This window comes from Melospiza melodia, chromosome 11 (genome assembly GCF_035770615.1).
Source record: "Melospiza melodia melodia isolate bMelMel2 chromosome 11, bMelMel2.pri, whole genome shotgun sequence".
NCBI classification, from domain to species: domain Eukaryota; kingdom Metazoa; phylum Chordata; class Aves; order Passeriformes; family Passerellidae; genus Melospiza; species Melospiza melodia.
In genome coordinates this window covers 15,296,725-15,310,146 of record NC_086204.1, presented here as the reverse complement: position 1 = coordinate 15,310,146, position 13,422 = coordinate 15,296,725, and the positions used below count along the sequence as shown (strand labels likewise).

Sequence of the window (13,422 nt, the reverse complement as noted above, 5' to 3'; positions counted from 1 at the left end):
GCGAACCGGCCGAGGTCGGCTCTGTGGGCCTGTGCCGGGCCGAGTGCGGAGCCGTGATGAGGGACGGGCCGGACGAGGCAAGGCCGGGACCCTTGGTCCCCTCAGGCCGTAAGGGGCCGGCCCGTCCCGGCCCGCTCGGAGCGGCGGGGACGGGTTGTGATGGCGGCCGTGCAGCTGAGCGGTCACAGCGCTGAGCCCTGCCCGGAGCGCTGCGTCCTTCCCAGGGTGACAGCGCGGTGTCTCCCCTGCTGTTGCCCTTGTCGTGGGGGAGCGGCTGCTCGGGACAGCCGGGTCGGGAGCTGGGTCAGGGGCCGTCCTGGGCGGCTCCGAGAGCGGCAATAGCGGCTCCGTGTCAGGTACCGGCGGTGGAGCTGGCCCGGAGCAAAGCTCTGCGGTGGGGCAGCTCTGGGGACGGCCGGGGTAAAACTGGGCTTTACCAGCGGGGTAAAGAGACACGGCGGGTCTGTGGCGGGCACAAAATTTTTTCAGAATTTTTTCCCCTTTTTTTTGTATACAGAACGTGGTGAATGAAAGTACGATACAAGTTGGGCCTGTCTCTTTTCGCACTTTAAAAAGTGTATCTAAATGGTAGTTGCATACCAGCTTACTGAAATCACAGCCATCAAAAGCAGTAATAATTACTAAGAAATTATCTTGGTTGTGCTTACAGTTTAGACGTTTTAATATTTTTCACGTTCCAGCATCTTCCACTGTTAAGAAAGTACGCTAATTTGTATATTTGATTTCTAGGAAATAAGCATTCAGCTGCTCAGAAAAATGAAGATGCTGCTCAAAGGTATAATTTCTGAGGAACAGTATGTGATATTTGTGTTGTTTTATCTCACTTTGGAATTACAGTCTGTGTACTGCAGAGGCTTTGCTTTCTCAGAGTACCACAATGAATTTCAGTAAATCACCAGCATCAACATCATGTAGGACATGTTTGGACTGATGCTGTGTAGCTTCTAACAGCATGCATATCTGAGCATTGTGTAATAAACTAAAAGTTTGTAATCTGATGTCCAAAATTGATTGCTTGCTTTTTGTTGTCTTAACTTCTTTACATACCTGCCATTTATAATTATTTACATTAAAAAACACTCAGGAGAAGACATTTGTTAATTTTATTCCTACCTTTACTTTGTAACCTCACAGTCATGTCCTAGTTCTTTTTTTCTTCCCATTCTTCATGTCTTACCCAGTTCCTGTTTTCCTGACAACACTCCATAAATTGTCCCAGGTTCTTTGTCCAGCCAGTTCTGGATTTCCCTCTTGCAAGAAAATTTGGGAATGTATTGCAATATAGTAAGAGTCAATACTTTTCTTGACCAGCAAATAAAGCAAACCAATATAAAATATATAACCCTTTGTAGTTGTAACAGAATTACTAGTCCAGTTACTTGTTACTTGTTTGGCCAACATGGTGTGATACAGAAAAATATAAGCTGTATTTCAGAAAAAAAGATAAAAATATGATTAGAAAATTGTTTATGGAGTCTGCCCTCTGTATCATTCCATGTCTGTTCTGTTACAGGAAAGCAGCTCTGGAGGCTGCACTGAGACACAAGATTGAATGTGAGAAAAAAGCATTGTCTATTGTTGAGCAGCTCCTGGAAGAGGACATAACTGAAGAGTTCCTTCTAAATTGTGTAGGTGTTGCAAGTTTTTATACTGTTTTGCATCTTTGTGTGATACTTTTAAAAAAAGTTTTTGGAACAATTTGCTGCAGTTTGAAATAGCCAAACCATTGATTCCGTCTTACCAGCTGTGGTAACAGTTTCCATATTTTTAAGGGTTCTGCAGTGAAAACATGCCCTAGTTTTGCAGGACTGTGTACATTAATGAATCCTCACTCTTTTCTCACAGCCTTTGTTTATACCTCTGTGGTTCTGGACTGACAGATGAGCTGTAAAAATTTAGGTTCACATCATACCATCTGTAAATGTACACAAAGTCTCTATAAAGCACCACAGTTATCTGGCAGCAGAGTTTTGCTGAAATGGTATGATGATTATTCTTGTTAAGGTTGTAAATAGGCTGATTACTAGGTGTACCAAACATGTAAATAGAGGAAAATTACAGAAATAGGTGCCACACTAGAGGCAAAACTGTGAAGGTTTTTTGTATATGTAAAAAAGAAATGCCCAGGTCTCTTTTCCTTCTCTCTTTGCCCTTTTACCTTTTCTACTGTGTTGTTTATTAAACTCAATGGATAACTGTTATAAAATTTTAGATATCTATATGCTTAAGAGATGTTTTGAGTACAAAACTGGCAAGTTTTCCAGTGTCTATTGTTGAAGCATTTCTTGTCATTTTAGGGAAAATGTATTACTCCATCTCACTATAAAGATGTTGTTGATGAGCGATCTATCATCAAACTGTGTGGTTATCCTCTATGTCACAATAAGCTGGAAAATGTAAGTTGCTTTTCCTTCGTGCTGTTATCAAAGGAAACTTTTCACAATTTTTATTCTCTTGCAGTTTCTTTTTAATATTAAACTTAGAATATTAAGCACAGATTACTGTCAAGTAAGGAGCCAGGCATTATATAATTCCATTTCAGTATAATCTTTCTGAAGTGAAAGGTGAAATTTGATCAGTAGAGGGCAGTTCTTGTATGACAGAATCAGTTACTGTATGATCAGAATCACAATGTGTGGATCTGTTCTGACAGGGATAGAGATGAAAGAGTTGTGACTTCATGGCCTTCCTTTGTGAATGGAAAAACTTAGAAATCTTGTTCTTCTGTCAGTGTAGCAACAGATGTCTATGAGAGGAATTGAAGTGAAAAAACAATACAGTGCAGGGATATTATTATGTGAATGCATATATATCTGCTATGAAAATGTATGTAAACTGTGGCAATATGAAAGTCACCTCTCTTTAGGTGTGATGTGTGAGAGCTTAAGTAGAACTCAGAGGTCAGTTAGATAACCTGTGATGTAATACCAGTGCTACATGTGCTTATCTGAAAACATTCTGCTCATGTACAAAACAATTTACTGTTTTGGACTTCATCTATTTGATTTGATGTTCATTTCAAAACTGTTACAGTTTGCATAAGTTCCTCTGGGTTTGTCTGGGTGGTTGTGGGGGTCTGACAGTTCAGTCTCACGTGCATATAAATAGATCTGGATTAAGGAAGGACCTGTCTGTAAATGCTCAGCACTTACACATGAGGAAAGCTTTGCCATGGCAGCTCCATTGTTTTATGTTCAGCACTGGTTTTCTTATAGCTGTGGAGCTGCCTTTTACTGATTAATGAGATGTTTATGATTAAAGACAAACTGCCATTCTTACATCTGAGAAGGTGCAACATCAGAAGAATTGAGAGAAAAGGTGGTAGTATTATGCAGTTCTGTTAAACAGAATATATTGCACATACCCAAATATGTGAATTAAGAATGAAGATTTCTCTGTACTCATGATGGAACTGACAATGTTGCTGATGAAACTATTTATTTTAGGTGCCAAAGCAGAAGTACAGAATCTCAACAAAAACGAACAGAGTTTATGATATCACTGAAAGAAAGGTATGGTAAGAAGTGTATTTCTAGGATGTGTTTAATGGTGGCGACATCAGAAATGCATTTTGTAACAGCATTCATATGGTGGCTTGATTCAGAGGCAAATAGGTTTGGTTCTTATGAAAATAATTTTCACAAACTGTTGAAATTTTTTGTGCATTTCACTTCCTACATGATATCTTTGAGACAAAATACATGGTTTTCTAAGTTTAAACATAAGATGGAAAGTTTTACTTGGATAGGTGTTTGAATGTGGCACAGCTGATCTGTTCAAGGCGTTTGTGAAGTGTTCTTTATTTTGCTCCAGCATAGTCAGTGAGCTTTAGTAGGATCAAAGTGCACACCCTTTTCAACCACTGAAGTCTGCAGTAATGTAGCACAAGTTACATCTTGCATGTCCCTTAGTGTTCTTTTTAGGGGAACGTTTAGGTTTCTTTTTTGAGGACTTTTCAACATAAAACCTAACTCTTCACAAAATGTTTCTGGAAGTATATTCACAGGTGGTTGCAAAAAGTCATCTTTGCCATTTCACAGGATACACAGTCACCTAAGGCACATAGACACTAAACTGTAACATAAATGTTTCCAGTTACAGAACACATTTCTTCAGTGTCACTAGTATGCATTCCTTTCCTCTGATTAAAAATCTGGGATACACAAAATTTTAGGAATTGCTTTCATAAGAAATCAGGCAAGACTCGAACAAGAAGTGGGATGATTTGTGTTCTTCCCTTGTGATGCAAGTTTGCAAATCTGGTTTTCAAAGATGCTGCAAATTTTTAGGTGTTCTAATTATTGCAAAATAGCAGGTTCTGTTGCTAAGAAAAATTTTCATTATTAGACATCTGAATTTTATTGTATATGTCTTTCAAACTGTATGAACAGCATATTGGATTATGGGTTCCTCTTTGAAAAGTTTGGTTTGTTGGGGCTTTTTAAAATTATTGTTATATAGAATCCAACACTGGTTTGCTTCTCAGTGTGTAATAAAAGTGCAGAAAGCAGAAAAATGGGGAAGAAAGAAGCAGCTAAATGTGGCTTGTGTGGAATGGGTTAGACCTATTTGATAGGTTGGGTTTCTCAGATGAACTGAAAACCTGGCCATAGGCTTGAAAAGAAACAAGTATTGGTACTTAATCTTACAGGCATTAAAAGAAATTACTGTTGTACCTTTCTATGTATTAAAGTTGGCCTTAGTAATGTTTTCTTGCTTTCTCTCATTGCCAGTCCTTTTGCAGCAACTTTTGCTATAGAGCATCTAAATATTTTGAAGCTCAAATTTCCAAAAGTCCAGTGTGGATGAGAGAAGAGGAAAAGTAAGTATAATCTTACACATTCATTGCACCTTTTGAGAATATTATTTCTCTATGCATCTGCAGTGGTAATTAAGAGCTGCAGCACATCAAAATGATTTGTCTGAAGCAGAGGTAGCTGATGTTAACGTGTTAGCTTAGCATGGTGTTTGTTTTAGAAGTGTTGTAGCTGTATGGGTTACAGAAATTGGCATGGTTCAGTACTACTCTCATCTACTTAGCAGACGTGGCCATGTTAGTTTAGAGGGCTGACTAGTCAAAAATAATAGTTAACTCCTATTAACTTTAAAGTGGACTGACTGGGATTGAATTTTTACAAACAGGTTGGAATAATCTTATTCTGTTACAAGAGATTTTCTAATTCTAGCACAGCACTTGGCATTGATCTTAAGCTTAGACAGTGAATGCTTGCATCTGAAAGCAGTCTGTAACATGAAGAGGTTTTTTTATCCAGTCTAAATTTCTGATTGCCCGTGTCTTGTTCTTCCTGCAATACACATTTTGGAACAGTGTATGCAGTCCATGTTCCCAGCTTAGGAAACACGGGCTTGCAAATATTCAGTGGAGCCAATGGGTGTCACTGTTGAACAGCAAAGACTGGCATAGAGACTGTTCAGCAAATTTACTCAGCTTTCATTCTCCAAGATGCTGCTTCTCATAGTCCCTGGCTTTCAACAAAAGAAACCAGCTGGAGTTATATCTGTCATATGAAATATATGGTCAATGAGAGAAGAGCTTTAGAGCAGCCTCATCAGGTCTGAGGTATTCTAGTAGGTAAAACTAGACTCTTCATTAAATGTTTAAGTATACCAGTGCTTTTTAGGTAATGTTTTGCTATTGTCAGGAAAAGTGTTTCTAAAATCTCCCTTTATTCTTCACATCAAAAATGGATAGTTCTTTTATGCCTGACATAGTTAATTATTGATTCTGGGTTGGTGGTGGGGAGATGATCTTTTCAAAAAACCAAACCAGCAAACTCCCAGATAGTTCTTGGCTTGCTACACCTCTTTACACAACCACATGCATGTGCACACACTGACACGGTAGAATAGTTGAAATTCCTTTGACAGAAAAGACTACAACCTCAACTTAAAACTCCAAAGAAGAATTATATGGAGCTAATAATTTAAATCACTCTGTGTTATCACCTTTACTTTCCAAATTCTGTTTATTGATATGAGTGGTGCACTGACTTGCATTTAGTGTCTGTTTAAGAGGTTTTATTTCAGTCACAGGATACATTAGATTTTTAACATTTGGTATTGGATGAGAGGAATAAGACTGTCATGCTGCCTCATAACTGAAGTAGATTAATTGCAAGTAGGGCTTTGGAAAGAAACTCGTCAGAATTTATTTAGTAATATTTCTGTTTCTGGAAACCTTTGAAAACCGTTTTCTTTAAAAAATATATAACTTGACAGCCTTATTTTTAACAAAGTAAAATTTAAAATAAGTAAAAATATCATGAATAGTCATATTTTTACATTATTTGGAACATTTTCCAAATAATGTAAAAATTTTCTATAAATAGCCCAGAATTGTCCTTACTGTAGGAACCTTATGATCTATGAGGATCTTGGCATGTTCTCTTGTTTGAAGAAGAGATCAAAGGGTGATCTGCTTTGAACAGAGGATGTTGGACTAGAAGATCCTCAGATGTCCCTTCCCAACTCAACTGGTTTTGTATTCATGTGTATTTCAAGAGAATAGATTTAGCAGGAAAATGTTCATTCTGTTTTCTTTTTCCAGACCACCCGACATAGAGCTGCTGAAGGAGGGACGGAGGTACACTGAGCAATTTTTGTTTTTGTTGTTAGATGCACTTATAGCTAGAAATTTAGCATCATAGCAGATGCAAAGGGAATCTTTGATTTGTTGTGTTATAAAAAAGACCTTACTAGAACCTATGCCAAGTTTTGGTTTTTTTCCTTTGTTTTTCCTTCTAACCCAGCATATTTGATCTGTATGATTTAGTGTACAGCTGGTCTTGGATTGTGTGTCTTAATTGAGCCTGTTGAAATCTGAAACAAATACACTGTTTGTACTTTGAATATTTTATGCCATCTATTCTTTATAAAGAAAATTGTGCCAATTATATGTGATGAAAGCTTCTGTACTTCTTAATCTAAAAGGTCTCTGAGCCAAAATGAAATCACGCTACTCTGTCATCTCGCTGTACCTTGCTGTGCATTGAGCACTTTCTGTTTGTTTTCTTTAGCAACATGTTGCCATTAGGTGGCAAACTTATATATGCTGAAACAGCTCAGCTGTCCCCCTGATTTATGGGTACTGTATTCCTACATATGTTAACATGCCTGTCTTTATTGTAAAATTGCACTATTCATGATGCTAAGTCTGACATTGTTCTGTCTTTAATAATATTTTGTTTATACTGTTCTTTTCTAACTACCAATAATCAGCTGAGAACTCACTTCTCTAAATAGTGTCTATGCTTGTCATTTTGATTGTAGAATAGTACAACTCTTAGAGTTCAGGAAGACTTTTAGAAGAGCACATGATTGTTAAAGCAAAAAGTTACACTTCTGCTATTAAGGGGGAAATGCTTCGTTTATCATTCTTACATGAGAATAGAAGCTATTGCAGATAATAGCCATTTCTTATTTCACTGATGATTTGTGTTTTCTTTTGTAGTGGACAGTCTGGAGAAGAGGTGAAACTGCGTGATGAAGTAATTAAAGCATCTGACATTGAAAATCCTAGGATATCTTCAGATCCATGCGAATCTCGTTCTCATGACACAGCCAGTGACAGCAGTACTGATACGGAACAAGAATTTATTTCCTCTGTCCTACCAGGAAGTCAGTCAAGTTCAGCCAATTTTGCACAGCAATTGAACAGAAAAAGCATACTCAAAAAGAAGCCTGCTCAGAAAGTCCATGCCAGCCCTAAAACTGAAGATGCAGATGTGGCAGAAGCCACTGAACAACTCTCTCATTGTAAATTAGACACTCAGGAAGAAGGACACGCTTGCTCTGTTCATAATGAAGTAACTGCACCACCTTCAGACAATACTGCTCCTGGGAAATCAAGTGCTTCAGAAATCTTTGAAAATACATATGGATCACAGATAGTTTTTCTAGGTGTGAGCAAAAGAGGAGCAGAACATCTTAAAAGAACATTAGCTAAGTCAACAGAACATAAAAACCCTGAACTGAGGCATCCAGTTAATTCCAAAGGCAGTTTACTAGAAGTACTTAGGCAAACACTTATGGAGTGGAGAACTGAGGAAACTTTAAAATTTCTCTATGGCCCAAACTATACTTCTTTGTACTCATCAGAGTGCATAGCATCTGTCAGCCAGGAGACTGAAGAACTTGATGAGGATGACTTAGATACACCTGATGATCTCAGCACTGCTGCTGTAGGGGAGTCTGAAAACAGTCTGAACTACTCTTTGCCTTTCACAGGCTCAAGTGGAATAGTTAAGCCTGTGCCTAGTTATGAAAAGCTAAAAGAAGAAACAGAGCTCCTGGAACTCCGGGTAAAAGAGTTCTATAAAGGAAGGTATGTCTTGGCTGAGGAGGCAGCGACACAAGCACAGGAAGGGGAGCATCCCAGCAAAGACAGAGTAAGTGTCTGCTGCAACAGTGTGGAGGCTGTATGAAGCCTGAATAGACCTTCAAAGAATTAGTATTTTGTTTCTGCTGTCATAAGTGGATAAGTATCTCTCATAGAGAAAAATTCCATTAGCTGCATACTTATGTTGCATCAGATTATACAAGTGTCTGCCCATTAAAAAGGAGTTTGGTTGGTTTTTTTTCAGAGATAAAAGTTATTTAATGTTTAAATATTTATTGATTATCTATGACTTTTTTAATGTACTGACTAGTGTTAAACACTAGGTTATAGCTGTTAAAATTTCTTGTCTGATACAGGATGATCAGCAGGAGGATCTCACCTTCCCCCTTGTTGATTCAAATGCACAAATGCAGATTAGGAAGCGAATTGTCCTTGAAAAACTGAGAAAAGCGTAAGTACCCTTTACTTTGGTGAATGTCAGTCTGAAGTTGGTGCTTGTTCATTATTATTTTAAGTAACAAACACATCCAAGGATGGGCCTGGCTCTTTCTAGATGGCCTTAGTCATAACTTAAGCCCATTATTGCCCTAAAGGACTTACTTATTTCTGCAATAGTCAGCTGTAGTCCAGTTGTAAGTGCCAGTTTGCACCGTCTGTAGCTACCAACTGCTTACATTTGGACTGAAAAACTTGAAATTGATTGAGAGGAGTTCAAATATTTGTCTTGTACATTAAGCATACTGTTACTTGTAAACAAATCCTTGTAATTGTTTAAGATATGTCATACAAAGAGAGAGTTTGTAATGCGTGTTTGGATGGCTGGTATCAGTATGCCCCTAGCTACAACCACTAAAGGCCCTCACAATTGGATCTTAAAGCTTTGCAAACATCAGACCTTCTTCATATGCATCAAAGGGCTTTGGAGTCACAAAAGAGATTAAGGCATTTCTGATGTAGCTGTTAGAATTATGAATCTGTCAAAGTTGGGAGAACCTTGAAAATATTCTCATTGTCAAGGCAGTGCAGATAAATGAGTTTGAAGGTCATGATTCTGTTGGCTTTGGTAGTGATATTTACTTTTCTGTCATTGTAGTTTGTGTTACCTAGCCAAACTAGGCTTTGCAGAAGCCTTTTTTTTAACTTAAAACCTCACACCAAGCCCCCCATCCCTGCCAAAATAAAAGGAAAATCCTTTCTGTTTTTCTCTACCTGCACCATGTGTGGATAGGCCACAACCATGGAATCAAACCATCCCCCAAGTGTCTTGTCTGTAAATGTCGATTTTTTTCAAATTTTCTGAGTTGATGCAGTTGTTTTGTTACAACCAAGAGATAATTTTCATTGTGATAAAGCAATGAATATGCCCAGCATCATAAGAACCCTGTGTTCAGTTTTTGTAAAATATGCAGTCTTCCAGAATACTGATGCAGTAAGTGTTATGTGCATATAAGTGCAGATCACTGGATATTCCAATACAAGAGAATTTTAACTATTTAACAAGTAAATAGAGGCAAAAGTTTAATCCTAAATGTGAAAAACAAAGGATGTTATTTCCCTCATTTGGGAATCCTGACAACTAGTTAAAGAGTATGTGCAGTTTGTGTGGTCTGTCCTTTTTATGCACAGATAAGTAAGGAGGAAACCTGTCTATTTCTTTTGAAATTTTCTGGTAACTATCATCTAGATTTCATCTGCCAAGATCACAGTGGACTGACATTTCTGTTGCATCTGTGTGAGTCTGAGGTTAGCAGGTATATAATGTGTGAATACCCCATTTAGATATGCAGCTTCCTTTTGTATTGTTATTTTTGAGCCAAGTAAATATAAACCGTCAAAAAATGTATAAGGCCTGTAGTTCTAATCCTCATAATTGTAAAAATACTTTTTCAGAACTGAAAGGTGAATGTAGAATTATGTTTAAATCTCCACATTCACACAGAACTAGAGCTTATTTTTAAAAACAAGCAGTTGTGAAGGTGTTGGCCCAACCAGCGCACAGAGAGCGCTGAAATGACAGCCTCATCTGCTGCACAGAAGTCAATCTCTTTTCCTTTTTACTAACCTTGATAAGCTTTGGTGGAAATCCTACTTCAGAAGAAATTAGAAAGAGAGGAAAATGTATATTGACTGGTGTCTTTTGCCTTCTAGATTATCTGCAGTTTTGGGCCCTCTTCAGATTGCTTCAGGTGATGTTTACACAGAGCTAAAAAATCTTGTCAAAACTTTCCGGTGAGTATTGGTCTTTACTTAGAGATTTTTATAAATGGATGAATTAAACATGCAGTTGAATGATTTGTGATTTGGCACAGAGAGGAGGGCCCTATTGCAGATTTCCCCTTCTCTTGCTGCGTGTTCATGTAGGTAATGTCACATTCCCTGTGGACTAACAAGTCAGCCCTTTCCCTGCTCCTGACAGTGGCTAGGTCACCAGGAGTATTTGTAGATTTTTAAAAACTAGGCCAGTGGTCTCTGGAGGATGCTGGTGAGTCTTTTAAAGGTTCTGCTACCTCGTCACCTCCTATTAAGCGTGAGTTTCTGAGATCTGTCCTTTTCTTTTGCCCTAGCTTCCTGCAGCTGGGCTAAATGGCTTAAATCTGATTAATAATTTTTACCAGTAACTTCTAGAGTCAGTTGGATCTGTCTTGTTCCTGATTTCAAAGGGAAGAAGATCTATTGAGCACTTTTCATCACCACAGGTCAGTCAGTAGGACTAAAGACAGTATTTGGAAACAGTGAGATAAAGAAGAAGGGAAAACAGAATGGTAACTTCTCTGAACATTCTTAGGTTTTCTTTGGGAGAAAACTGTCATAGCCTGGACCTAGATTGTGTCCTTCACCCTCAAGTATTGTCAGAAAAAGAGCAATAGCAGTTGCTAGCTGTGTGTTCATTGTCATTCTTGAGACATCCCTCGCACATCCTCAGCCTGTATGAGGTTTACATGTATATTTTCCAAAACTCATTCATGTAGCATTTGCCACAAGGAGTCTGGGCTTTGGTGAGTAGAAACCCAGCTCTACCCAATTTCTTACGACTTACTCCGTGTCTGGAAGGACACCACTAAAACACAGATGTCTCTCTGCAAGATTTCTTACTGTGGAAGATTCTCTCTTCCTTTCTGGTAACTGTGCATCTCATCTGTGCATGATCTTTTTTAAATAAAGACATTGATACTGTTTGAATTTGTTTCTGTGATTGCAGTCTTTAAAGTTCTGACTTGCCTTTTCTTTTAACAACACCACTGAAACCAGTGAAAATGTTTTTGCATATAGTGTATAGATAGCTATTGATTGAGTAAGATCCTTGTGTCTTAAAACAGTTTTATTGCTTTGCAGTTTAAATGCTTAATAGTCACTTTAGCTCGTGGATTGATAAAAGTAGAGAAACTACTTTTGGTGTCTTTCAAACTACTTTTTAATGATTGATTATCTAAGAAGGCCTGGAGGTTCTCAAATTACTTTTGCTATTCAGAGACAATAGGGCATGAATATTAAGTTTTCAGTGGTTTATAGCAAATGAGACTTGAAACCAAAACAGACTTCTAAAACACCTATATGTACACCTATATGCACACACACTTGTGGGTTTACAGAATAGAACCAAATCAAATTTATTTGGTCTTTAACCCAATTCCTGGTTCATGCAACAGTAGTTCATCATAATTTAAAGGTCTCCTCTAATCTGTTTTGATTTCTTAGATAACACTTTGTGAGTTTATTTTTTGTGTCATTTTTGTTAGGAAGTAAGTTGCAGGTGATGGTAGCAACTCCTTGGGGTTCTCTTATGGTGAAGATTCCAGATCAGCTGCTTAGAAATTCAGGAATCTGGGTGGGGGGTGGTTAAAGACATTTGTGGGTGCTATACAAGAATTTTAAAAGCCTTCATATAATATATATCTCAAAATAAATGGAGTTTTGTTGTCGCTGATAGCAAAATAATATAAAAATATAGGAAATAGTGAAGAATAAATAAAAACCTTTGGGCCCTTTTTCTGTCTTGCATTACTGATTGTTGGTACACAAGAGCTAGCTCATGGATATTAAGATGAAGGCATAGACTTGAATCCCCAATTTGGTATGTAGGTTTAAGTTTATTTAATATTAGTAGTCTCTTAAGTTTTGGATTTAATGCTTTGGCAGGGAGATGTGGGATAAATTTTAAAGGGTATTTGTATTTATAAGGTATAGAAATTCAAATGTTATTTTGTTAATGTGGTTCAAATGCTTAATGACAATGGAGGAGCACTGAAAAATGCTGGTGCTCTTTCCTGCTTTTTGTACTGCAGATAGTTCAGGCTGAAGAGCCTGGCAAAAAGGGTAGTAGGTAAAACACATGGCTGTAGTAGAGCTTAGCTGAAGAAGGGTAAAAGAGCATGTGGTGAACTAAGCAACAACGATTTTCAGCTCCATTGGTTTTTAAAGGAACACTTGCAGTTCAGCCTCCTTTGGGCAGCATTTATTCAATCACCACTGCTAAGAAACACACTAGAGAGATCTCAAGAGACATTTTAGAATGGTTAGAGCTCTTCCCAAACAAAGTCCCTCAGTGCCTGTAAGCTTTTGTTACGAAAACTGAGATGTCAAATAATTCTCCAGAGTGTGTAAGGGCACTTTGTTAAAAGATCCAGAGAAAATTAGCTTCTTATATATAAATTGAGGATAAATGATTTTGAATGTATGGTTGGGTTTTTTTAAGGCATAATACTTCATTTTAAAAATAGGATTCCATCTGTATTTTATGGTTGCAAGTGTTTTAATTCCCATTATGGAGCTTATCATTGACATTGAACTCTACCAAGGAATCAGATGTGAGATGTGTTCAAGACTTCTTGTTACAACTCGATTTTATCATGTGTCCAAGACAGTCTTTTAGCTTTTAAGTATGTATCCTGAATATATGTTATCTGGTATATACACTTATTTATACCTATTTTACCTGTTACCCTTGTTAAGTGGAATTTTAAGTTCTGAGTTTCAAGTCAATCAGTGGTACTTGGTGATAGATGAAGTTCTGTGTGGAAGTAGGGGAGTATCAGGATGTTAAT

At 37.7% G+C, this 13,422-nt stretch overlaps 1 protein-coding gene across 1 annotated transcript in view; it reads left to right on the top strand.

Moving 5' to 3' along the window:
- Positions 1-13,422, top strand: part of RPAP2 (RNA polymerase II associated protein 2) — a 32,802-nt gene that overhangs the window by 198 nt on the left and 19,182 nt on the right. Inside the window, exons 2-10 of the mRNA XM_063165720.1 lie at positions 751-796; positions 1,535-1,649; positions 2,319-2,417; positions 3,468-3,533; positions 4,755-4,843; positions 6,590-6,625; positions 7,493-8,429; positions 8,737-8,831; positions 10,529-10,609. Of these exons, the coding sequence (XP_063021790.1) occupies positions 751-796; positions 1,535-1,649; positions 2,319-2,417; positions 3,468-3,533; positions 4,755-4,843; positions 6,590-6,625; positions 7,493-8,429; positions 8,737-8,831; positions 10,529-10,609 (1,564 nt within the window). The remainder of the gene's footprint in view (positions 1-750; positions 797-1,534; positions 1,650-2,318; positions 2,418-3,467; positions 3,534-4,754; positions 4,844-6,589; positions 6,626-7,492; positions 8,430-8,736; positions 8,832-10,528; positions 10,610-13,422) is intronic.